This window comes from Bufo bufo, chromosome 4, assembly GCF_905171765.1.
Source record: "Bufo bufo chromosome 4, aBufBuf1.1, whole genome shotgun sequence".
Lineage (NCBI taxonomy): Eukaryota > Metazoa > Chordata > Amphibia > Anura > Bufonidae > Bufo > Bufo bufo.
This window is the reverse complement of record NC_053392.1, coordinates 483451468-483478154: the sequence shown is the minus strand read 5'-3', so window position 1 is coordinate 483478154 and position 26687 is coordinate 483451468. Positions and strand designations below refer to the sequence as shown.

The 26687-nt window shown below is 41.2% G+C and overlaps 1 protein-coding gene across 1 annotated transcript in view; it reads left to right on the top strand.

Moving 5' to 3' along the window:
• Positions 1-26687, top strand: part of CRIM1 (cysteine rich transmembrane BMP regulator 1) — a 772316-nt gene that overhangs the window by 717400 nt on the left and 28229 nt on the right. The window contains exon 13 of the mRNA XM_040429546.1: positions 1765-1986. Within this exon, the coding sequence (XP_040285480.1) occupies positions 1765-1986 (222 nt within the window). The remainder of the gene's footprint in view (positions 1-1764; positions 1987-26687) is intronic.

The window sequence follows — 26687 nt, the reverse complement described above, 5'->3', positions numbered from 1 at the left end:
CACTTGAGAAAGCATCATGGCAAAAACTAAAGAAATCAGTTTAGACTTGAGAAAAAGAATCATTTATCCTTAAAAAGCAGGAGAAGGATATACAAAGTTATCACAGAGATTCCAAGTGTCAAGAACTAGAGTGAGAAGTATTATCAAGAAAATCTGAGAGACACACAATACACTACATGCCTGGCAAAGGTAGGAAGTGCAAGATTTCAAAGATCCTGCAAAGAAAACGAGTGAGAGATGTGTCTAAAGAGCCCAGAACAACTGCCAAGACACTAGTGAATGACTTAACCAAGTCAGGAATTGTTGTCTCAAAAAAGGCAATCACTAGAGCCCTGCACAGGAATGAATTGCGAGGTTGTAGGCCAAGAAAAACTCCACTTCTGCAGAAAAGGCACATTCAAGCCAGACTGAAATATGCTAAGGATAGCCTGGAGAAGGATTATGCACACTGGAAGCATGTCCTTTGGTCATTTATGTAAGGAATAGTGTTGAGCAAATCAAAATGTATTGACTTCAATCCGAATTTCAGGTAAAATTAGATTCACCACAAAGCTGAATTTCGTGGCCCTTCATGGTAACAAATCAATATTTCCTGAAATGGTGGTAAAAAACACTTGTGCTCGCGGAGAGGCCGTTGCAGCCAGATGCTTCAAATCCTGTTTGCTCTGATGTGTGATGTCATCGCACTGGATGGGCGAGTTTACATCATTGGTGATGATGTCACAACGTTTGCCCAGCATGATGACATCAGCGCGTGTGAGATTTGTTGTGTTTTTCTTCAGTCAGGATGGCCATTGTTAAACGCGGTGATCAGCCCTGAACGTGGCATCTGAGGGGTTAAATAATGTGTTGCGGCGCAATTGCCATTTCCCATCTTTGCGCCTGCTATTTGACAAACTAATTTGTGAACTTCAGCTAAGCAGTCAAACCAAATTGTTGACCAAAGTGAACATTATTGACTAGCCCGCATAAAGCCCTGACTTAAATCCCATTGAAAATCTGGGGGGTGAACCGAAGAAGAAGGGTCATGCCAGAAGGCCATTAAATCTGTAGGAGCTTGAGAGATTGATGTTATCATTAAAATTAAACTGGGATGTTTGAAAAAGCTGTGAAAAGTTATTTGCTCTATTTACTAGCACTTGAGAAATACATTTAAAAACAATGAATTCGTCTTAAGGGCCTAATAACTTTATCCTCAAGTGTACATTAGATACAAGTTAGGCAAGATATATTAAGGTGGAGAAGCATGTGAGTTACATGAAAATACCAAAATTGGGGTATCTGCAAGTGTTAGAAAAGGTCTACACATTAAAACCTAAAAGAATCATTAGGATAGTGTTGGATGGGGCTTATGTTAAGAAGTAGTAATGAGGACTAGTAACCCATTTGTGCTTTGGTATGGGTCCAGGGTAAATACACAGTAGCTAGCCGTTAATGAGGTTGTGTTAGTTGGAGTCAGGTAACAGGAAGGCCAGCAAGAATCTGCAAGTGGAAAGGTTTTTGAGAATGAACCAGAAAGCAATCTATGTTCTTAGTGCTATCTTTGCTTTGGATAGGAAGGTCACTTTCAAGTGTGCTTCTTTAAGATGAAACATTCAGATGTATTTTCCACCTTGTAAACTAGCTTGTGTTGGATAGGCAAGCTGTACAGTACATTGTGCTAGGGGAAAATACATTATGTACCTGATATCCATTTAGTTTGCCCAGTTTAAGAGACCTGAGCCGACACTTCCTGCCACTAAATGTTTACATTCGATCTTCCAGATGAATCTCTTCAGCCTTCTGGACCGGGCAATGACAGTCTGCCCAGCTACTGCAAAAATGACGAAGGAGACATTTTCCTGGCAGCAGAGTCTTGGAAACCCAATGTTTGCACAAGCTGTGTCTGCATGGATGGGATGATCAGCTGCTACTCTGAATCCTGTCCGCCTGTAACCTGTGAAAGACCAGTTCTGAGGAAGGGTCAGTGCTGTCCATACTGCATAGGTGAGTACTGCAATGATACATGGTCAAAGAATGAAACATAAATGTGAGGCAATGCACTGGGCCGGAGGCTGAGAAATTCTAGATAAATCCACCTGTCTTGAGTGTTAAAAAAAATGTATTTCAATAAACATTGTTGCTTATGAAATGCTGAAATCTGGTAAATAGATGTGCAAATGTCCGCTAAGCATATTGTTGTATTGTGGAGATGAAGCTGATGTTTTTAGGTACTTCGAGGGGTGTTCTTCAAGGAGTGTTTGACATACATGTTGAACAAGTCTACTTCCACTTTTGCTTTTGTACAAGTGATCCTTTTCAATTTAAGTTTTAATTGGCTCTGAGATGACCATTGTAAGTTTAAAATCTAGCTACCATAACTCTATGGAAAAGAGGTATTAGTCTTTCATCCCAAAATAAAGAATAAAAAAATGAGCACATACTGTAACTTATACAGATGAAGTAAATCCTCACACATAAAGAGAGAGCTGCTGGAAGCCATGAATTACTTCATTTTGACCCCAATTAGGTTACTGCTGTGGACAACGATTGGATGCAGCGTTCATATGTTGTGAATTAGGATTTAAAAGGGTTGTCAGGTTCTGACAATCCCTTTTTAAAGTGCAGGTCCTTCCAAGAAGGTTCCACTTATCAGCTGCATAAGTCCTCAGGACTCCACGACTATGGTACACACTCTTCTTTCCAACTGGTGAAATCAAAAGCACGATGATTCTGCAATTAAAAGCCATCATCCAAAATGAGAAGAGGCATAGATTACCTCCAAAAAGAAAGTAGTCTAAAGACAAGAGATTTTTGTTGATCTTGCTCATAATTTTAATGAATCGTGGTAGAAACAAAGATTGGACCGATTGAATTTCACCCGATCTTTCCTATTGTTGGCCCAGAGTAAAAAGCATCAGAGGTGTCTGACATATGTCTATCCCACTCTTACCATAGAAAAGAAATATGCTGACCGTAATATAATCTTTTGATAGTGGAACCAGGGGAGATAGCTGTCGGACAAGATATTTAATGGGGTTATCCAAAATTATATCAGATCTCACAGAGTGTCTGACCCACAGTGGTGATCATACTTATCTGGTCATCCCCCGCTGCGTTCAGTCTCTTATCGCACTCTGGCCGGCTCTTCATCTACCTGGTGCACTGATATCAACAGCTGCTGCAGCCAATCACTGTTTGCAAAGGGGACCTGTCATGTGACACAAGGGGAGCCATCACCAGTGTTTGGCTGCAGCAGTCACGTGACCCCCATCAACAGTATGTTGACATCAGCGCACCAGGGAGATGAAGAGCTGGACAGTGAGAGATAGAGATTGAACCCAGGAGAAGGGGGGAGGGGGCTAGGTAATTATGATCACCACCGCAGGTCGACCACTCTGTGGGGTCTGATACAATGTTCGATAACCCCTTTAACACATGTCTGCCAGCTTTAACAGGTACTCTAAGAGTGGAAGACAAAATGTAGTAAAATGAGAACCCTGCCAAATAAGTGGATCTAATCCTACAGGGGGATGTCTCTTGCCACTGCCATTACCTGATCTGGCACCTAACACACCATCAAACAGCTCCACCAGGGAAGCTGCTTTTTGTTAACTTCTCTCCATTCTGAATCATAGAGCAGAGTAGCGTCCATTTATGATGTCCATAGCCCTTCATAGGGGCTATTGATTTCTATTAAAAGTAAATCGCAGGAGAATAAAACGAGTTGTCAAGGCACAAAAGCAGTCTAATGCTATGGTTCTAGTAGTAGTGGCTATTCTACCACTACTTTTATGCCAGCTGTGTACGGCATACACTCAGGAGTTTAACTGCACAATTTAATGTAATAATAATAATAATGGCAATCATTGTAGCAAATTCAGTAGAAAATCGCCTATTTTTCTATCACACTTTCAGTCGCTGTAACTTTAGACAGGTGCAAATCACAAAATACTTTACATTTTTTGTCCAGGGTTTTCTTTTCGTACATGTCATTAAATTACATTTTTGATGCCACATACCAGACTGGATTTTCAAACGAGTTACAACTGGTGCATTCATAGCCATTTTTTCTCTTATAATTGCCTATTTTATTCATTCCTGCCTTATAAAGGAGTATTCTATTCAGACAAGACTAAACATATAGACATACCATGCTTCTTAATTTCACACTTTTGCAATGTATTTCATGTCTCTTCCAAGTTAAAAGTATGTAAGGCGATGGGATGGAAGAAGGAGAGCATCTACATAGCAGTCTAGGGTGAAAAGTAAATCCTGGATGATTTATACCTTTTTTTTTAAAAGCAACAATGTATGAATTCATGTACTGGACCTAGTATAGTAGTGGAAAAGAGATTCCACGTTTGTTTGATGGTCCACGTAACTAAAAGTCTAAGAAATCTTGATTTTTCCTGATCATCCTGGTTTATGGTACATGCTGCATGGCTACAGTACGTTCTGCTGTACGATACACAGTGTTAAAGTAGCAGTATGTGACTTTTACATGACTTCACTAAACGAGACGTTTTTCAGCCATCACTCCACTTTTGAGGTTGCATTGACACCTATCACATTGTAGCTACCATGCTCCACGAACATTGTAGTCAGCTGCATTTTTATCATCAACCCAACGCCTTAGGGATATGGCTTTGAATGCAAAAAAACTTTGTGGACACAGTGGCCCAGATTTACTAATCCTAAAAATGGAGTAAGCTTAGATAGGCTGCCTAGGCCTGAACCAGATTTATCACAGCGGCTAAGGTGGATGATAAATCTATTGCAGAGATAGACACATTTAATTTGACTCTATACCAACCATTAGTTGGCTTATTTTGAGACAGATTTTTATGCCAGATTGTGGCAAATTTTGGCATAAAATGGCACATATTAGGTACACCCTTTCCAGCGAATCTCCACCCTTTCTGCTAAGCCCTGCCCCATTGATGATCATGTCAAGAAAAAAACTTTAGGAACTATAGATGCGCCAAATTGTGCCAGTTTTTCTCTTTAGACAGATTTCTGGCCGCAGACACATTAGTAATTCTGGGCCAATATTTTGACATGTTAATCACAGTATTCTATTGTTTTTCATGTTTTTTGGAAACAAAATACGAGCTTTAAAGATTCTTATGTTATAACCTATGAATAACATTAGTACGGAGTTTCATTTTTATCATTCAGTACAGTTTCCTGCCAGAAACCATATATCTGATGACTTATTCCTTAAAGAGAACCTTTCACCACTCCTGACATGCCTGTTTTAATAGCTTCATGCATTCCCCATGTAATAACCATTCCGGAGCATCTATTCTTATGGCTTTATGTTGTGCTATTCCTTTATTATATCTACTAGAAGTTATGAATGAATTGCTAGCAGTCTGCAGTAAGGGTATAGAGGGGTGGTAACCAGTTAGGGGTGTGTCCCTGCACAGTCTTCCTCTATCTAATCAGTGCTGCCATTTTCAGACTCTGTAGGGACACATCCCCAACTGGTTACCACCCCTCTGTACCCTTACTGCAGACTGCTAGCAATTCATTCATAACTTCAAGTAGAAATAATAAAGGAATGGTACAACATACAGACATAAGAATAGATGTCCCAGCATTGTTATTACATGGGGAATGCATGAAGCTATTAAAACAGGCACGTCAGGAGTAGTGAAAGGTCCTCTTTAATAACAACACTATAATAGAGAAGCATGGCAAATTTTAGGTCGACAATGAATCAGCAACTAGATGGAAAGCAAGGGGAAGGGACCCACCCCGAGTGTCGCACCCGTTACTGTAAAAACGTTTGGGAGTGAGCGCCAATCTCACACATATCAAAGTAAAATAAATGAAGTTAAAAGTTGCACCACCCACAAACACGTGGGACTTGCATGTGGGGACAAGATAGTGGGTTGATAATATGAAAGACCATGCAATAAAACAATGAATAAAACCTATAAAAGAAAATTAAATAAGTTAAAATAATAATATTGATGATAATAATATTATTGATAATCCACTCACTTCGCTGGGGGGTCGCCACCAGGATAAACTCAAGACACCTGGGGCAAGTCACCCCCCCCCCCCGGGCTGGGATCGCGTGTAAATTGGTAGAGGTCGATGCAATGCACTGGATGTGCAGTCTAGTTGTAAATCAGCAGACGGATCCAGAAGTACGTAATCAATCCTCTTTAATATTAAAATATACGGCTTAACGTGTTTCAGGGGTCACAGTACCCCCTTCATCAGGAGCAGAATGCAGAATGAACATAGTTATATCAACCAAATGAGGATCGGTACTATATAGTATCCACCTGGTTGTTGGTACACAGCTTTCCCTGAGCAAGATAGCTGATTGTATAGTGATTATCCATTGTTGAACAGTGATTTTATGTGGACTATCTTCGATGGCACTCTGAATGGTCTCTATATTTATGTATTAGTTTATGTCTTTTATGTCATTTAATAAAAATAAAGAATTATTTTAATGGATACTATATAGTACCGATCCTCATTTGGTTGATATATCTAGGTGGTACATCCCTGTTATGTAACAGGCTGTGTCAATCCAGTTGAACCAGAATGAACATAGTGTATGAAGTTAAATATATGTGGGTGCCCTAATTTGGCGCCAAAAAGAAACGGTGGGCGGGGTTACGGTGACATCATATCTTGATAACACAAATCATAAGGTGCTGACATATTATAATTAATGGAAAAAAAAAAAAATATATATATATATATATATACACATAACTAATACCAAACTGTCGGCCTAGGCTGAACACTCAGATGTTATTGGGGATGAAAGGTCGCGTTCTGCGCAACCGGAAGTGGCTTCTTTCGAGCAGGTGGAACGCAAGATGCGTTCTACCAGGTCTACATCCGGACAGAAGTCGCCGGAGGTGTCTATATCCGGCCTGTGGAACGTAAAGGGCGTTCCCTGAGTCCGCATCAGGGCTAGCGTCACCGGAAGTGACGTCGCCCGAGGAGGAACTTGCTTATGTGGGAACTAACCGTAGGAGCACGTAATAAATAAATAAATGAATCCATAGGTTATCCATACATACAGCTATAAAAGTGTAATCATGAAAAATATTATAATAATTAAATATCGACTCTAAAATATGACATTGACTGACACTAATAGCTATAGGAGTGTGTAAAGGCACTGCTGTATACTATAGGCCAGATATGGCCATTCTAACCTAACCGGATAAAACCATAATTGATAAATAGTAGGTAATAAATCTATAAATATAGGTCGGTATATTTATTTGTGGGACATCGCTGTTGTTTCAAATGTATAGGGGCTTTGTACAGGATATATTAAATGCTTCAGATGTGTGAGAGTTTGTATATTAAATTTAAAGCTGATGTACTGTTCTGGGGAATAGAAATGTTACTCTCGAGGTAAACTTCACACGCCTACAACTAAAAATTGGTTATTAGGTGGTACAGTTAGTGCCTGATATAGATAGATAGATAGATAGATATATACACTGCTCAAAAAAATAAAGGGAACACTTAAACAACACAATGTAACTCCAAGTCAATCACACTTCTGTGAAATCAAACTGTTCACTTAGGAAGCAACACTAAGTGACAATCAATTTCACATGCTGTTGTGCAAATGGGATAGACAACAGGTGGAAATTATAGGCAAATAGCAAGACACCCCCAATTAAGGAGTGGTTCGGCAGGTGGTTACCACAGACCACTTCTCAGTTCCTATGCTTCCTGGCTGATGTTTTGGTCACTTTTGAATGCTGACGGTGCTTTCACTCTAGTGGTAGCATGAGACGGAGTCTACAACCCATACAAGTGGCTCAGGTAGTGCAGCTTATCCAGGATGGCACATCAATGCGAGCTGTGGCAAGAAGGTTTGCTGTGTCTGTCAGCGTAGTGTCCAGAGCATGGAGGCGCTACCAGGAGACAGGCCAATACATCAGGAGACGTGGAGGAGGCCGTAGGAGGGCAACAACCCAGCAGCAGGACCGCTACCTCCGCCTTTGTGCAAGGAGGAACAGGAGGAGCACTGCCAGAGCCCTGCAAAATGAGCTCCAGCAGGCCACAAATGTGCATGTGTCTGCTCAAACGGTCAGAAACAGACTCCATGAGGGTGATATGAGGGCCCGATGTCCACAGGTGGGGGTTGTGCTTACAGCCCAACACCGTGCAGGACGTTTGGCATTTGCCAGAGAACACCAAATTTGTCAAATTCGCCACTGGCGCCCTGTGCTCTTCACAGATGAAAGCAGGTTCACACTGAGCACATGTGACAGACGTGACAGAGTCTGGAGACGCCGTGGAGAATGTTCTGCTGCCTGCAACATCCTCCAGCATGACCGGTTTGGCATTGGGTCAGTAATGGTGTGGGGTGGCATTTCTTTGGAGGGCCGCACAGCCCTCCATGTGCTCGCCAGAGGTAGCCTGACTGCCATTAGGTACCAAGATGAGATCCTCAGACCCCTTGTGAGACCATATGCTGGTGCGGTTGGCCCTGGGTTCCTTCTAATGCAAGACAATGCTAGACCTCATGTGGCTGAAGTGTGTCAGCAGTTCCTGCAAGACGAAGGCATTGATGCTATGGACTGCCCCGCCCGTTCCCCAGACCTGAATCCAATTGAGCACATCTAGGACATCATGTCTCGCTCTATCCACCAACGTCACGTTGCACCACAGACTGTCCAGGAGTTGGCAGATGCTTTAGTCCAGGTCTGGGAGGAGATCCCTCAGGAGACCGTCCGCCACCTCATCAGAAGCATGCACAGGCGTTGTAGGGAGGTCATACAGGCACGTGGAGGCCACACACACTACTGAGCCTCATTTTGACTTGTTTTAAGGACATTACATCAAAGTTGGATCAGCCTGTAGTGTGTTTTTCCACTTTAATTTTGAGTGTGACTCCAAATCCAGACCTCTATGGGTTGAAAAATTTGATTTCCATTTTTTAATTTTTGTGTGATTTTGTTGTCAGCACATTCAACTATGTAAAGAACAAAGTATTTCAGAAGAATATTTAATTAATTCAGATCTAGGATGTGTTATTTTTGTGTTCCCTTTATTTTTTTGAGCAGTGTATATATATATATATATATATATATATATATATATGTCTAGTCGGTGTAGAGAGATCTGTGTTGTTAGAGGTTAGTAATTTTAGGTCGAACATTGTAAATGATTGCCCCATTTGTGTAAAATAAAAAGATCTCCCCAGCAAAGACATTTTTCTCTACTGCTGGAGATTACTTTACTCTTCGATACAAAGGCCTCAGAGGATGGTGCATTATCCGTGAGTATTTCTATAGCTTGAGATGGATATTCTGCTATTCCAAGCACTGAAGGCACAAGTTCTTGCTAGTCATCTGACCAATCCAGGTCCTTTATGTAGACACAGATTGAGAATCCTGAGAAAATCATTTGTATTTTTGGGGATGGGATTGATCAGCCCCATATGCTTAACACCTCTTTTTCTTTCTTCCCTTTACTGGATGTCTCTTGAGAGTTAAGTGTGAAATAAAGAAAATTCTTCTGCCATGAAAAACAAAATCATACATAATCCGCTTCTGTAGCCAAGGACCTTTCATTGACTTATCCTATAATTACACCAAATTTACCTTTGTGAATCTCATGGTGCACAAAGTACTAGCTAAGATAGAAGTGAATGGAATGACATTTTCACCTTTTTATAGCATAGACTAGCCAAGTTACAGCTGTGGGACCAGTAGCAGTCTGTTCTTGTTTAATGAGTTCAGCCTTTCTTCTTGGTACTGATTGGCACTAAATCACGGTGGAAGCATGGTCATCTGGAGGTATCACCCATCAGCAGCAAAACTTGTTACTAGGCTGTGATCTAGTCATACATGCTGCCTAGCAAGCTCAAGCTGTTTGTTAAATGGTCACTAAAGGGCTAAACTAGGACTCCCTCACTAATAACTACAATGGGAAACTCAATTTTCTTAATGTGTATGACACCATAACACAAAGTGTGCCTTTTGTAGACAGTTGTCTAGAAAGTGTTAATACATAGAGAGGTTCATAAACCACTAGATCTTTAGCAATAATATAAAAAAATAACTACTGTTCAGGAAATACTGCCTATGTCCTGTTATGAGACGGTGGATCCAATGTGATGGTAAAACCTGACACATGTAACTTGTATCTGCTGTAAACAAGGACATACATAGATCTCAGAGGGCCCCCTATCAAAACATAGACTGTTGGCTTCACCCACTCTATTCAACTTCTATCTCAGAAAAAGTAGAACAGGTTCTTCAAAAAAGTGGCACGCAGTCTGAACAGCATATTTGTAATGTATTAAAACTAGACAATTGGCATTAATAAATCCCCCCATACAACTCAAAATTCCTTTTACATTCTACAGTAAATTACAAAACAGGCTGCCTTCAGCTGCCAACAAGGGGGAACTCTGTACATAGGAATTTATATAGTTACCATTGTGTGCAATTGAATCTTTTTGCACTGAGCTCCCCTAGTGGCAGTTGCATGAAGATGCAGTGTTTTGATATCAGGAACAGACGAAGAGCCCCACAACAGTCCTGTGGTCTACCTCCATGGAAGGTATGCCACAGCCTATGCAGTGGTTGTCTACTTAGGGAGCCTTTCAGCCAGACTCCAGCACATCGCTAGACCTGTGCAGGTTCTGGCCACTCAATTGTGGCTCCCTTGGTCCCCCACTGCCACTTTCTGGTCCTGTTTGTTGACATCTGGTTTGACAGGGGTCATGTGGGGCACTGTAGCCAGGACCTTTGTAGGTTCCTGCCGCTCAGTTCTGACTTTTTCCGCCACTAGCTACCGTTTTCTGGTACCGCTTGTCGACATATGATTTGACAGGCGTCACATGGGCCACTGCAGCCAGTGACTGACTGCATCGTTGACGTGTACTCCATGCATCACTTCAGAAGTTGACCCTTGTTAAACCAGATGTTGACAAGAAGGGCCAGAAGACAGCAGCAGCAGGGAACCAGAGGAGCCAGAACCCAGGTGGCCAGAAGACAGCAGGAGCAGGGAACCAGAGGAGCCAGAACCCAGGTGGCAGGGAGCAGGTGAGTATGCTTCCCTTTGCAGCGCCAGCAGTGTGGGGGAGGCTCTGCCAAAATGCCTTTAAAAGGTGGACAATCCCCTTAAAGGTCATGATCATAGTGCTATGCAATATGTTAGGCTGGGCAGTCTTTGGCAAGATAAAGAACATTTTATAACCCAATGTTCTACCAATTAAATGTTACTTGTTTGTGTCTGAAGATACTTGACGTGCTTTTAATTTCTATAGACAAATCTACACCCTAGAATCACATACTGTGCAAACCATACATTGCCTGTTTCTGTGGCTTTACCTGAAGATTGGGCCCTGAACCTGGCAGTGTACATGGGTAGGGGTAATGCCTCTGCAATGTACTTTAGAAAGATTAGCATGACCTTAGCGTTGAGGCAGATAATGTCAGCTTCTCAAAATCTATGTTGCCAAGGAAATTTGTATTAGGCATTTTGTTGTTTTTCATTCCCTGTACTAGATGAACCATGACAAGCAACAGCACTGAGGTTCTCCTCTGAGTATATATTGTGCACATGAATAAAACTAGGTGGAAAGCAGCAGTGTAGACTGTTTCTCTCGTTCCTCTGAATGTGTTGATTGGCAGATCCCAATTACTATAACTGAAGCCTTTTAATTCTTTCTCATCTTGTTTTTTTTGGAGTTACAATTCTGAGCAAGCATGAAAAGATGGTGTAACTCCAACCGGTGACACTGTCCCCCTTATCTCTTACACTTACTGTCAGGACATAATTAAACATTGAGATCGATCTTCAATTCTGTTGTGCATCTTCATAATGTTATATATTTTAGGAGATCAATAAATGTGATTATGTTGAATATGGGACTGCTTTTGGGATCTTCTGAATTTGCAGTAATGTCAATATGAACAGACATTTGTACGTAGGCTATGTGCTTTCATTAATAAGCAGTGTATTGTAGCTTATTGTACCAGTAGAAATTATTTCACCCTCTTTTTTCACTGGACTACACTGTCAACATCTGTTGCTTTAAAAGGTTCCTGTGGTGCACTGCTGGCCCATTGCAAGCCTATGACCAAAAATGTATATGTCAGTGGAAACACCCAGGATGAGGGAGATCTGTTGTCACCAAATACATGCACAAACTTGCTATGCACTTTCTCAGTCACATTGCATTGAACACTAGATGTACCCACTTGGTCACAGCCACAACATTTTAGGTGTAGATCAGCCCCAAATAATAATTGGGTACCGCTGTTGTGATATCGAAAAGCTCTTCTTTGAAAGGACTTTCTGGTGATAGGCTCCCTTGAATCAATTGCAGTCCATGTATGGTAATTGATAGAAACTTCTCAGAAACCATTCATTGGATTACTAGGAAAGTAATTCAGTTGTCTTCTTCAACAAATAAAACACCAGTCCCAATAGGGGGCAGCATATGTTTGCTCGTTATCATGCTTTGCTTTCACCTGACATAATTGAATGTATGATTAGCATGTATTATATATCACATATATATATATATATATATATATATTTACAAATCGTATATGCTATTTGTCCCCTCCTTGCCATTCGGTGCAGGCGCGGTGAGAGAAAGACGCTCGCAGGCTGCCAGCTTCCTCACCGGGCCTGCGCCAAATACTGAACGGCGAGAGATTTCACCAGAGCACAGGGCTGGCAGACAGATGCGAGCGCTGCCTGGCCCTGTTAATCAGGACTTGGAGGGAGGCGACAGGTGGGAGAACGGAGCCTCTAGGAGCAGGAACAACGCCCCCCTGCTCCTACAGGCTAATTGGCATATTATAAAAGTTAGATTTCTGGCGTAACGGGGGCATAGATAAAAGTAGGAATAGGCTAGTTAGGTTTAGCTGACATTAGCACATCGCTAATGTCAGCTAGCTTAATAGGGTTAAATCTGGTGACAGAATTTCTTTAAGGCAGGCATGCTCAACCTGCGGCCCTCCAGCTGTTGTAAAACTACAACTCCCACAATGCCCTGCTGTGGGCTGATAGCTGTAGGCTGAGCATGCCTGCTTTAAGGTTACCAGCAGGTAGCCTTAGGCCCCTTTCACACGAGTGAGTTTTCCGCGTGGGTGCAATGCGTGACGTGAACGCATAGCACCCGCATTGAATCCTGACCCATTCATTTCAATGGGTCTGTGTACATGAGAGTTTTTTTTTCACGCATCAGTTCTGCGTTGCGTGAAAAACGTAGCATGTTCTATATTCTGCGTTTTTCACGCAGCCCTGGCCCCATAGAAGTGAATGGGGCTTCAGTGAAAAACGCATTGCATCCGGAAGCAAGTGCAAATGCAATGCGTTTTTGACTGATGGTTGCTAAGAGATGTTGTTTGTAAACCTTCCGTTTTTTATTACGCGCATGAAAAACGCATAAAAAAATAACTGAACGCAATTACAGACAAAGCTGACTGAACTTGCTTGCAAAATGGTGCGAGTTTCACTGAACGCACCCTGAACGCATCCGGACCTAATCCGTCACGCTCGTGTAAAAGGGGTCCCTTTCACATGGGCAAGTATTCCGCGCGGATGCGATGCGTGAGTTGATCGCATTGCACCCGCACTGAATACGACCCATTCATTTCTATGGGGCTGTTCAGATGAGCGGTGATTTTCACGCATCACTTATGCGTTGCGTGAAAATCGCAGCATGCTCTATATTCAGCGTTTTTCACACAACGCAGGCCCCATAGAAGTGAATGGGGTTGCGTGAAAATCGCAAGCATCCGCAAGCAAGTGCGGATGCGGTGCGATTTTCACGCACGGTTGCTAGGAGACGATCGGGATGGAGACCCGATCATTATTATTTTCCCTTATAACATGGCATCACCGACCTGTGGTGAGCATTAAGTACCGTTACAGGACCTTTGATGATGTCACTCCGGTCATCACATGGTACGTCACATGATCTTTTACCATGGTGATGGATCATGTGATGACCGGAGTGACGTCGTCAAAGGTCCTGGAATGAATGCTCACCACAGGTCCTGTTCAGCACAGAAGGAGACAGACGAGATGCCGGCAGCGCCAGCAAGTGGATTAAGGTGAGTTAAATTTATATATTTTTTTTTTTAACCCCTCCAGCGCTATTTTACTATGCATTCTGTATTCAGAATGCTATTATTTTCCCTTATAACCATGTTATAAGGGAAAATAATTCAATCTACAGAACACCGATCCCAAGCCTGAACTTCTGTGAAGAAATTCGGGTTTGGGTACCAAACATGCGCGATTTTTTTCACGCGAGTGCAAAACGCATTACAATGTTTTGCACTCGCGCGGAAAAATCGCGGGTGTTCCCGTAACGCACCCGCACATTTTCCCGCAACGCCCGTGTGAAAGAGGCCTTAGGGTATTGCCACACACTTGTGCAGCTGCATTGTATGCAGAAATTCTGCATCATTTACAGTAGCAGTGAAGTGGATGAGCTTTTAATAAATCGCTGTGGAAAGTGTGCATACTGAAATCTGCACTTGTCGATGTCAATTTACGATAATGAGGGTAAAATCTGTGGCAAATCCTCAGTGTTTCCACACCACAATATCGGCAAAATCTACACGGTTTTGGCCAGTTATGCAGTGAAACTGCTAAGTCTGGCTGTACACGGAGCAGATTTATGTGCAGAAAATCCACATGACATCCGCACCAATTTTTATGCATTTTAGGGTCCATTCACACATCCGTTGTTTCTTTCCTGATCTGTTCCGTTTTTTGCGGAACAGATCTGGACCAGATCTGGACCCATTCATTTTCAATGGGTCCTGGAAAAAAACGGACAGCTCAATGTCTGATTTTTTTTCAGGACCCATTGAAAATGAATGGGTCCAGATCTGGTCCATATCTGTTCCGCAAAAAATGGAACAGATCAGGAAAGAAACAACGGACGTGTGAATGGACCCTTATGTTGTTTTTGGTGTGGATTTTATGTGGATTTTACACAGATCTCACCATTCTCACAACTGACATGCTTCAGGTCATACAGCAGGTCAATTTCTATACCTAAACTAGCGTTAGAGGAATCCGGCAGGCAGTTCCGTTGCCGGAACTGCCTGCCGGATCCAGAAATACATGTGCAAATGGATACTATTTGTTTGCAGATCTGTTTGACAAATGCATTGAAATACCGGATCCGTCTCTCCGGTGTCAACCGCAAAAACGGATCCGGTATTTTTTTTTTTCACATTTTCAAAGGTCTGCGCATGCGCAGACCGGAAAACCTGATCCGTTTTTCCGGAACAATTGGTACCCGATCCGGCATTAATACATTTCAGTGGAAAATAATGCTGTATCCGGCAAGTGTTCCGGAATCTTGGCCGGAGAAAATACCGCAGCATGCTGCGGTATTTTCTCTGGCCACATACCGTAAAAGTGACTAAACTGAATCTGAATGCTTTAGGACAAAACTGAATCTTTTTTTCCGGTATTGAGCCCCTAGGACAGAACTCAATGCCGGAAAACTTTAACGCTAGTGTGAAAGTACCCTAAGAAAAAAGCTCAGTGCACATGGGATTTGTTGGATTTGTTGAAAATCTGCGTGGACAAACCGCATGTAAGCAGATTCATGTGCAGGCACCCTAAATGTGGTCATACATGTTGGATGGATGTCCACAACCAATCATCCCAACAGCAGATGTCTGGGAGAAGAAGGATTGGCCGTGTTGGCTTACAGTGAGCCGATCCTTGTGTTTTCAGAGTAGATAAGACACTATACATCTCTGTCAGTAGCTTATTCCCCATCTCTATTGATTGAGAAGACTGGCTGTTGGCCGAATGAACGTATGGCCAGCTTTAGATTTCTTATTCAATAAAATAGAATTATTTGCGTTAATTTATAGAATATTTCTGTTTACAATGAGTGGCAATAGCCAAACTATTTAGTGGCCTCCAGTAGCTGATTGGTAGATTAGAAATTGTTGGAAGAAATGTTCGTTCGTTGTTAGATGTTATAGCTTTTTTTTTGCTTAGATTTCTGTGGGCAATTTTTATGAATTCCCATTTTATGTTTTCCGAGCTGATGAATTTATGTTTGTAGTTGTCTGAAACAAAGAATGTTATTAAATTACTATGGTGGAAATGACCTGTTATGGCTTCTGGTAGTGATCCAAAACCCATTGTATTCTAGGACAGATAACCTTTATCTTTGTGGGTGGAAATCCGTTCCTGTTTTATGATAATATTGTAATTCTCGTTACAACCCCCATTAACCTATCAGACAGTGCAGCTTCTCTAATTATTTTCTGATATCATATTAATTCTCATTTGAAAAGCTAAATACTATAGGAGGGAAACATTGCTAAGCAAGTGCTGAAAATAGATAACCTTCCTGAGTGTGTGGCCCCGACGGTGGACATTTGTCTTATTGCTTATGAATATTTATGTTAATGATTCTGTAGGGCTATTTGCTATTATTCGCATATGGTAGAGCAGTACATTTTAGGTATTATTAACTGCTAGCATTTTAAGCCTACGGTATCCCCGTTCACGGAATATCAAAAACTAGTGACTTACAATATTTTTTGCTCCTGCAACATTTCCCTCCTTTATTGCTTGTGTTTTATTTTTTTACATACTCTAGTCTGAAGGGCCACAACCTGCAAAATGCCGTAGCCATAGAATTTAAATATTTGCTGGCAAATCCAATTTTGGTTGGAATCTAATGTAAGTGGTGAATCATATACCTTATATTGTCAGCTGACCCAACCTGAGTTTCCTGGATTATGTACCGGAAATTTGATGTGATTGATCATAAAGTCTGCCAAAACGGTGCTCTTACTATGTGCATGGTGCCATAGGCCAATTGTTTGTGACTGTTGGATTTAGTTTCTTCCCTAGATTTTGTTTGTTGCCTTGACCCTGATCTGCTGGCTCAGGCTGATGGTTAAATTGTTCATAGAAATGATCCTGTGTGTGACTGATTGGCTTGTTGTGACTGGTCCTAATTTAATGTGTTATGGCCAGCTTGATGGGTTTGTCTGGCCACTTCAATTGTTTGATGCTACAGCCAGTTACTGGTCCTGCAACAACTAGCGATTGACTGCATCAGTCCTTGTCGACATGGTCAAGGTAATCAGACACCATCTGGGGACCTGGGAAGTGTCAGAACAGGGACAGGTATTCTTTTATTATTTTTCATATTTTAGAGCGTTTTTGTTTTTTTCTTAATTTAAGTAGTCAGGCAACTTCTTTAAAGGAGAGGGTGGCAAGATGAGAAATAACAGATTGTACAAAGGTACATACAGTACAGTTGTTGAGTTAGGGATTGCAATTTCCTATATCTGTATCCCTTGACTCTTTCTCCTTGAAGCCAAAGTGATTATTGGAAAGATTTAACCAGTTAAGCGCACTGAGCAGTTATTGGGAAAGATGCTTGGTGTAGCATGTGTCGTTTGAGAACTCTTCTCCTTGTCATTCAATTTAATCTCTCATTGCAATTCCTGGGGTTGTGTATATCTTCTTTAAGCCAGTGTACAGCGTTTTCTATCGATCACTGATTACATTTATTCAATTTTAGAGCCGCCTGAACTTCATGGACCAATGATTTTAGTTGTCTTATCTGGCGGAGTTGTGATAAGCAGAATAGTAGTCAGATTGTCACCAATAGTCATTTAGTTTCTGCTAAGCAGGTCAGACATAACTGCTAAGCTCCTCTTCCACCATCATAACCCTTGACGCTATTGGCATTTTAAAGAAGTACCGTAATTCATGCAAATCCAATCAGTATTTCAAAATAAAATCAGAAAAGACTTCTGAGTGTGTAAATCATTAAGCTCTGCCGTCTAAGACTACAATGTATAGCTTTTTAATCAGTTATCCTTTTCGTTTTTTGGTTCTGCTTCTTAATTGTTTTTCTAACATGTGTAATAGAAAGTGAAAGAATGTAGAATATCGAGGGCATTAACACACACTGTGACTATAAGAGCCTTACAAACACCATATAATATGTTGTACATATACATGCATTCACTTTCATAACATGTACCTAGCTATATAACATTTTTTAAGAACATTTTTATACATGAAGCCCAGGGTATTTTGTATTGCTGTGGGGCTTCAAGTGTAAGCCATTTTTTTTTTGTCGATTTGTGTATTGGAATACATAGTGACTGCTTCTGACATTATCTTCCACATAATGAAAGTTTCTTAAGGCTCCTTGTTCGTATGGAAATTTCCAAATTACACATTCACATGTTGGCTTAGTTGGAGTTTGTTGCTATTGCCTATTAAATCTAGAGCCAACGATGGAATTGGATCATGTCCTGTCAGATCAGAAAAGCCTTTTCCAAAGAAGGTTTTGAGAAAGGCATTCATGACTTTAAAGAACATGATGTGATTCCATCCTTGACACTCCGTTTAGTGATGAGTGAATTTCCCAAAATTTGTTCCAGTTCCAATTTGGTCGAATTAGCTGTCAGATTCTATTCAGGCCAAACACTCTAACATTTCGTGAATGACACTCTAAGACTCAATCTAACCCCTTCCAAGCTCTTAAATGCTATGACAGCATTAGTAATTTCTAAGTGACAGCAATATATGTGGCTATGGATAAACAGTTTGGTAGCCAGTGGTAACAGACAGCCTGCTTACAAACCCACATTGTACTGTCAGATAAAAAAAAAAAAAAAAACAGTCCAAAAATAATCGAGTTTTGGTGGCAGATGTTTTCTTCCCTATCTTCTCATCTGCAAAATGGTGTCCACCATTTTGAGCAATTTGTGTGGGACAAATCATAAAAAGTTTCAGATGTGCTGAAATCTTCTCAAAATCTTTTGAGAAATTTGTAATGAAATCAGTTTATGTAGAATCGATTTGCTAGTCTCTGCTAATAACATATATGCATTGCTGGTAGACCCTGTGTTTTTAAATATGGGATATATTAATGTAGTGTTTATAGTGAACATCTGATAAGAAAAAAAGGATATTTTTTTTTATTATTGACTGAATGGTCTTATGATTGGGAACTTCAGGATGTGGAACGAGCGAGTTTTCCGCGTGGGTGCAATGTGTGATGTGAACGCATAGTACCCGCACTGAATACTGACCCATTCATTTCAATGGGTCTGTGTACATGAGCATTGTTTTTCACGCATCACTTCTGCGTTGCGTGAAAATCGCAGCATGTTTTATATTCTGCGTTTTTCACGCCGTGGCCCCATAGAAGTGAATTGGGCTGCGTGAAAAACGCATTGCATCCGCAACCAAGTGCGGGTATGATGCGTTTTCACTGATGGTTGCTAAGAGATGTTGTTTGTAAACCTTCAGTTTTTTATCATGCGCATCAAAACGCATTGCACCCGCGCGGAAATAACTGAACACAATCGCAGACAAAACTGACTAAACTTGCTTGCAAAATGGTGCGAGTTTTCCTGAACGCATCAGGAGCCAATCCGTCACACTCGTGTGAAAGGGGCCTAAGGGTATATTCACAGATTTGATGCCAAAATGTTTGCAAATGTCCCATTCATCTGAGTGAGGTTTGTAGTAATATATCCAATATTCCAACATTTTGAGCAATCTACAAGTGTTCTTTAGGGCAGTTTCAGGCGAGCATGTCCACTGCAGGAAACCCATTCCGTGTGGGAGCATGATTTATAGGACTGGACTAGGGCTGAAACGATTCATCGATGTAATCGAGGCAAAAAAATCCTTGATGCAATTTCCCTGCATCGAGGATTTGTTTAAATCACATGACCACGGAGTGTGAGTGAAATAAAGCCTCTCACTCAGAGCTCCATGGCCTCCCGACTCGGCACCATGTTGCACTGGCCAGGACCTTGCGTGTACACATCGTCAGCTCGCTGTTTGACGCTGTGTGGGATGTCAGGTCCTTCCCACTGCATGCTGGGAAGAAGACGCGGTCCGTCTCCTGCGGACTCCATGTCAGCGCACTGCCAGGAAAGGTAAGTATAAAGTTAGCGGGGGGGGGGGGTTTAAAGGGGGCACCTGTGATTTGAAGGGGCTGATGGCGCTGGGGGACATGGATGACAATGGCATGGAGGGGCTGAGGGAGTGGGGGACGGGACATGGATGGCATAGAAGGGCTGATGGCACTGGGTGGGGGACATGGCATGGAGGGGCTGATCTGATGGCACTGGGAGAATGGGGGACATGGGTGGCATGGAGGCACTGCGGGAGAGGGACACAATGGATGGCATAGAGGGGCAGATGGCACTGGGGGAGTGGGGGACATGGCAATTGAGCTGGCAATGGATGGCATGGCAGAACAACAGCCTGCTGGAGTATAACGTATTGGGTATAGCCGGATACAACCAGTTATATGTTCTCATTGACTATAATGTGGTCCAAGGCCATCTGGCCATGTTCCGGCATACATGCCGTCCAAAGCGTTTTTGTTTGTTTGTTTTTTGTCTGGCCAAAACCCAGTTTTAATGCTGTAACTAGGCCGGACCCCATTACAGTCAATCGCTGTAGCAGCCGGCAGTATCCAGCTATACCCGATATGGTACATTCTGGCTGGTCTTCTGACAGAATGTATATTGGTGTGCAATTATTTTCTATACCACTGTAAGAATTAAAAATATTGTTTTTATAAAGCAATATGTTATTTTAAGATGTTTTTTCTTATTAGAGTACTCAATTAATCGTAAAAATAATCGGTAGAATAATTGATTGCTAAAATAATCGTTTGCTGCAGCCCAAGACTGGACACTTGTCCTGTGTCAGAACCGGGCAGCATTAAAATGATTTGTAATGCTGTATGTTTCTGCCTGTCTCCACTGTAATGATTTGTACTGACATAATGCTGTCAGTGCAGATCATTACAGTGGAGGTCTAGCAGGGACACAAAGCATTATAAATTATTATAAGGCTGTGCAATGCTGTCACAAGAGCAGAGTTCGCCATTTGAAATCACGCTCCCAAATGGAGCATGTTTCACACAGTGAACATGCTCATCTGAAATTAGCCTTAATGCGCCTTCACATGTGACAGATTTTCTTGCAGAAATTTCTTCTTCTAAAAACCAACTCCATTCATCTGAACTTCATGTGCTTCCAGCCACAACAACCTTATTCAGATCAATGGAACTGATTTACAATTGCAGAAATTTTGCCAACAAAATCTGCAATGTCTGAAGGCACCCTTACAAGACTCTATAATCTAGCATGACAAGTATGTTTGCCCCCTGAGAACCGAGATCCTGTGCTGCAGTACAGAGATTGCCACTTCTCTCACTGGCATGTCATAAAATCTCTGGTGGACACAAGCCCTTGACCTGTTCTAGACACTGATAGTGAATACTCCCATGATGCCTGGACCATCGCTGGAAACTAAAACTGATACCTGTGCTCCTAGTAAATAATTAGCTAGTTCCCCTTCATTCCATCATTATTATTATTATTATTATTTATTATTAAAGCGCCATTCATTCCATAGCGCTGTACATATGATAAGCGATGCACATACATAATACAGACAATTGCACTAATCATAAACAAGACAAGTTACAAACTGGTACAGAAGGAGAGAGGGCCCTGCCCGTGAGGGCTTACAATCTACATGGTATGGGAGAAGGACACAGTAGGTGCGAGTTAAGTTGGTCATGGCGGTATAGAGGCAGCAGGGTCACTGGTTGTAGGTTTGTCTGAAGAGGTGGGTTTTCAGGTTTCTTTTGAAGGATTCCAATGTAGGTGAGAGTCTGATATGTTGGGGTAGCGAGTTCCAGAGTATGGGGGATGCACGGGAGAAATCTTGGAGTCGATTGTGGGAAGAGGCGATAAGAGGAGAGGAGAGAAGGAGGTCTTGTGAGGATCGGAGAGTGCATGTGGCGATGTATCGGGAAAGTAGCTCAGAGATGTAGGGAGGGGACAGGTTATGGACGGCCTTGTATGTATTTGTTAGTACTTTGAAGTGAATTCGCTGGGCAATGGGGAGCCAGTGAAGGGATTGGCAGAGGGGAGAGGCAGAGGAGTAATAGGGTGAGAGGTGGATTAGTCGGGCAGCAGAGTTGAGGATAGATTGGAGGGGTGCGAGAGTGCTAGATGGAAGGCCACAGAGGAGAATGTTGCAGTAGTCTAGGCGGGAGATAATGAGGGCATGTACAAGATAAATTTAAGATTATGCAGAGTAGATACCATTCAGGGACAGTGCTACAAATAAAGCTTCCAGGGGAAGATCTTTGAACAATGGGATTTTCCATGAAAAGGAACAGCATTTGCCAACTTTGACACAGCACATTAGGTAAAAATTGGACAACATAGCGTTATTATGAATGAATTACATAGGCACCATGACAATTCATTGAGAAATCCAGGCAGCATCTGCTATGGGATTGTATAATTTTGTTTCCAAAATGGGAACTGGGTCTTGCCAAAACGTGCTTCATAGTTGATGAGAATGGCTGCAAACGCCTGATCAGAATAAATAACGGGGATGTGTGGCTAGGAACATGATTAGTACTATGATGCTACAAACACTAACCAGTTATAGACCTAAGCAGTCCCTGAATGTTTTCATATAATTTTACTGTATTATTGTAAGTAAGCCTAGATTCACATCTGCTCTAACCATTTCAATTTTTTTGTTTCATCATAGGAATAAAAAAATTTAAATCAAAAAGAACCAGATGAATCATATGATGGTTTTCCAAAATGGCATCTACCATTTTATGGGGAAAGAAATCAGGGCTGCATTTTTCTGTCATTTTGTTTTCCCTTACAGAATCTGCTAAGGGGGCTTCCAGCAGATCCAAACCTTATCTAAAACTGAAGTTTTACTACAGTTTCTGAACCATTAAAGGGATAGATCGAGGGGTAGATTGAGGCCAAAATAAAATACTATATAGAGCATGGAAGCTCTGTTTCTTGCAGTCCTTGGTTGCACAGAGTTTGCATGTTTTCTTAGTGTTTGTGTGGGTTTCCTCTAGCTACTCCAGTTTCCTCTCTCACATGGTGATAGGTTAATTAACTTTCTATGAAATGGCCCCAGTGTGGGTTTAAAGGGGTTTTCCAGAAATTAAATATTAATGACCTGTCCTCAGAATAGGTCATCAATATCTGATCAGCAGGGGACCAACTCCCAGCTTCCATGTCAATCAACTGGTTGAAGGCCATATGACTTATGGATATTAGGTTACAGACCTAGAAAGGAGCCACAGTGATCAGCCAAGTACTGTGGTCTCTTCGAACAGCTGACCGATGAAGATTTGAGGAACTGAACCCCCAACAATCAGGCATTGGTGACACTATCCTGAGGATGGGTCATTCAGTATTTCCCCACACTGATTTGCCCAAACAGTTAAACTCTTATCACACTGATAAGAATATAGCTTAAATTAGTGTTCATGAGGTCAGGAGGTAAGGCTTGGAGATGAGAGATAAGGCTTCACATGAGAAGTGATACTCTGCAAACAAGCAGATTTCTAACCCCTGTATCTCAAAAATGTCTGAACATTTTTTTTAAATAATCATTGAAAAAATTACTTTTATCCCAAAATGAATAAAGTGCAATCCTAGAAAATTGCCCTGAAGGTGTCAATAGCCTTTAAGTCACCTGAGTTTTGTGCCAACTATATTTATTTGATACATAAATTCGCAATCTACAATAAGAAAGTGACATTTTTCCCATTTTAATGTGATTGATAAATAACCATGTAGGGGCAGGGACTGAAGTGTGCGATAACAATCTTTGTACTCTTCTGTGGAATATGTTGGTGCTATATAACCAACAAGAAGACAACAGTTACTCAGTCCATGTCTACGGCTACAAAAAATGAACATTTCTTTTGCCCATAGAATCTGAGATATGATGTAAGTCACTGACTGGTGTTCTGGTGACCGCTATGCCCAGTTTTGCCTTCTAAACTTGAATATGATATAACATTTGACCATCACCTAATTAAGAACAAAAGCCCAGTTTATAAAACCGTATTACTGAGCTTCCTAGGTATATCTGCAGCGAGCTGGAAGTGGCCAGTCAATTGTAGGAGGATTGCATCAATTTCAAAGCCCAGTGTCATTTGTTAGCGCCACATGACCCAGTGGTCACGTACTAAGTCGTCGGACATCAGAAGGCAGGAACAGCGTGATCCCTAACACTTTGTAACGCAGCCTCTCCGAGGGAGGCATGAGGTTTGACACTAATTGGGACAAACAATGTACCAACACAGAAAATATCCTAAAACTCCAGGGCTGAGGATTTATTTGGAACCATATACACAATCTGCTTTTCATAAAGGATGAAATCTCTGCAGTGGAAGTTGCAATTGACAAGATCACATTTATCATTGTCATGTGTTGCTTTGCTTAATACTGAGCCATCATGACAATGGCGCTTTTGCATTCAGATTTCCAGTCCATAATTTCAGGTCCGGTGTGTTTTGCTCAGCAATAATGACACAAATTGCGAAAAGAAAAAATGCAAGCATATATATATCGTAATTATGTTTTGTGAGATTCTGCAATTGGAAAATAATCTAAACTGCCTGATGAAATGGAGTAAATCCCCATTCCCTGCCCGCCTGTAGCGTTGGTTAGGTGGATACAGTGGTTTTAATTGTGATTTATTGTTATTGTGTTAGATTAGTAGATCATTGTGTGCTCATGTCTCTAAAGAATATATCAAAGCGTATTAGTTACATTGATACAGCATTTAACCGTATTAGATTGTCTGGAGGGGACATAGAGGTGGCCCAGTATGGGCGGCAATGGTAAATCAATACACGTAATAAACTGCTTGGCTTTCTTGAGAAATGTTCACTACAATCGATTTTCTATATATATTTTGTATCCTTGGTGCATGTAGTGACTCCGGGGCTACAAAATCTACATTGTGATCAAGAGACTTTTTTTTTTATTTTAAAGAACTGATACATCACTCCCCATAGAGACTTGTCTATAGTTCAGAGAAATGCTCACGAGATGTTGCGTACGGTATATTCTTTTATTTGATCTTTAATTCTAAGGCCCTACTCACACTAGCGTCACGATTCTTGTTTATAAAAGAGCCATGTCCACTGTGATGGATTCATTTTCCAATACTGTCAAATGGACAGTGATTGACCCTATTCAGTTTTATAGGGTCTATAAGGGTTGTTACCATAAAACATACTGAAAAGCTTGACAGATATGTTTTTCAGCATTCACTATTTATTATTTTCCCCAACCAGTACACAGTTTGTACTGTGCTTGTATGTTAAGATATTGCCTTTAACAATACTACTCTTTTATGGTCATTTTGAATTTTTATTAGAAGTGAATGATCACAGGGTAAGTCATATACAACATGGTGAAGTATCTAAAGTTATTGTGCAATCTGATTGGAAAAAAATAATTTCCTCTGTTTTAACTTGGACAAAAAAATGAGGTTAAAGGGGTTGTCTCATCTCAGAGATTGGTGGTATATCGCTAGGAAATATCATTATTATTATTAATTATTAAAGCGCCATTCTTTCCATAGCGCTGTACATATGAAAAGGGGTATAAATACATAATACAGACAATTGTACTAAGCATAAACAAGATGAGTTACAAACTGGTACAGAAGGAGGAGAGAAATACCACCAGTGTCAGATAGGTGCAGGGGAAGCGGCTACTTTGGGGCCCAAACTCAGAAGGGGCCCACCTAGGAGGAGGACTGGAGTCAGGCCCTTCCCTCAACTGTATTATACAATGACATTATATACAGTGACATACTCTTGACTAGCTACAAGAGTGGGGCTTGTACAGGAGGAGGAGGTTAGGGGGGCAGGTTCAAATTTCTTATGGGGCCCAGTTATTTCTAGTTACGCCACTGCTGGTGAGTATCACTTCTTTAGGTTTTTTTTTAAACCCACTCTGGGCCCATTGCATACAATTTCTCTGTGCAGGACAACCCCATTAGTCCAGCATATCAGATGATTGGGAAGTTCCAATCAAAAACAGAACCAGTGACGATCTAAATCCACAATTGCTGACACTTTAAGGGTGCAAACATTGTCCAAGGAATAGTCTATCCGTTTGTATAACATAGTATATAAGGCCGAAAAAGACATTTGTCCATCCAGTTCGGCCTGGTATCCTGCAAGTTGATCCAGAGGAAGGCAAAAAATACCCCGTGAGGTAGAAACCAATTTTCCCCACTTAAGGGAAAAAAATAAATTTCCCGACTCCAATCAGGCAATCAGAATAACTCCCTGGATCAACAACCCATCTCTAGTAGCTATAGCCGGTAATATTATTACACTCCAGAAATACATCCGGGACCCTAGTGAACTCACCATCACTCCCTCCTCAGGTAGAGAGTTCCATAATCTCACGGCTATTAGCGTAAAGAATTCTCTTTTATGTTTGTGTACAATCCTTCTTTCCTCCAGACACAGAGGATGTTCCCTCGTCACAGTCCTGGGGATAAACAGAGCGATGGGAGAGATCTCTGTATATATTTAGAACAAAATAATTTTTTATTAGAATTTTCAAAGAAATTTCAATATAACATACAGAAAATGTAATTTTTCACATGTAATATTACTTCATATCACATGAGGTGGGAACACATAATCTACGTTTCAAATATAATTGATTATGCATGTATCAGAATAAATTGCAGTAAAATAAAATAAACATGTACACAAAAGTGCCTTCTTAAATCTTTGTTAACTTTAACATATATATTTATACATAGTAATTAGATCTCCCTTCAGTCGTCTTTTTTCTAAAGTGAATAACCCTAAT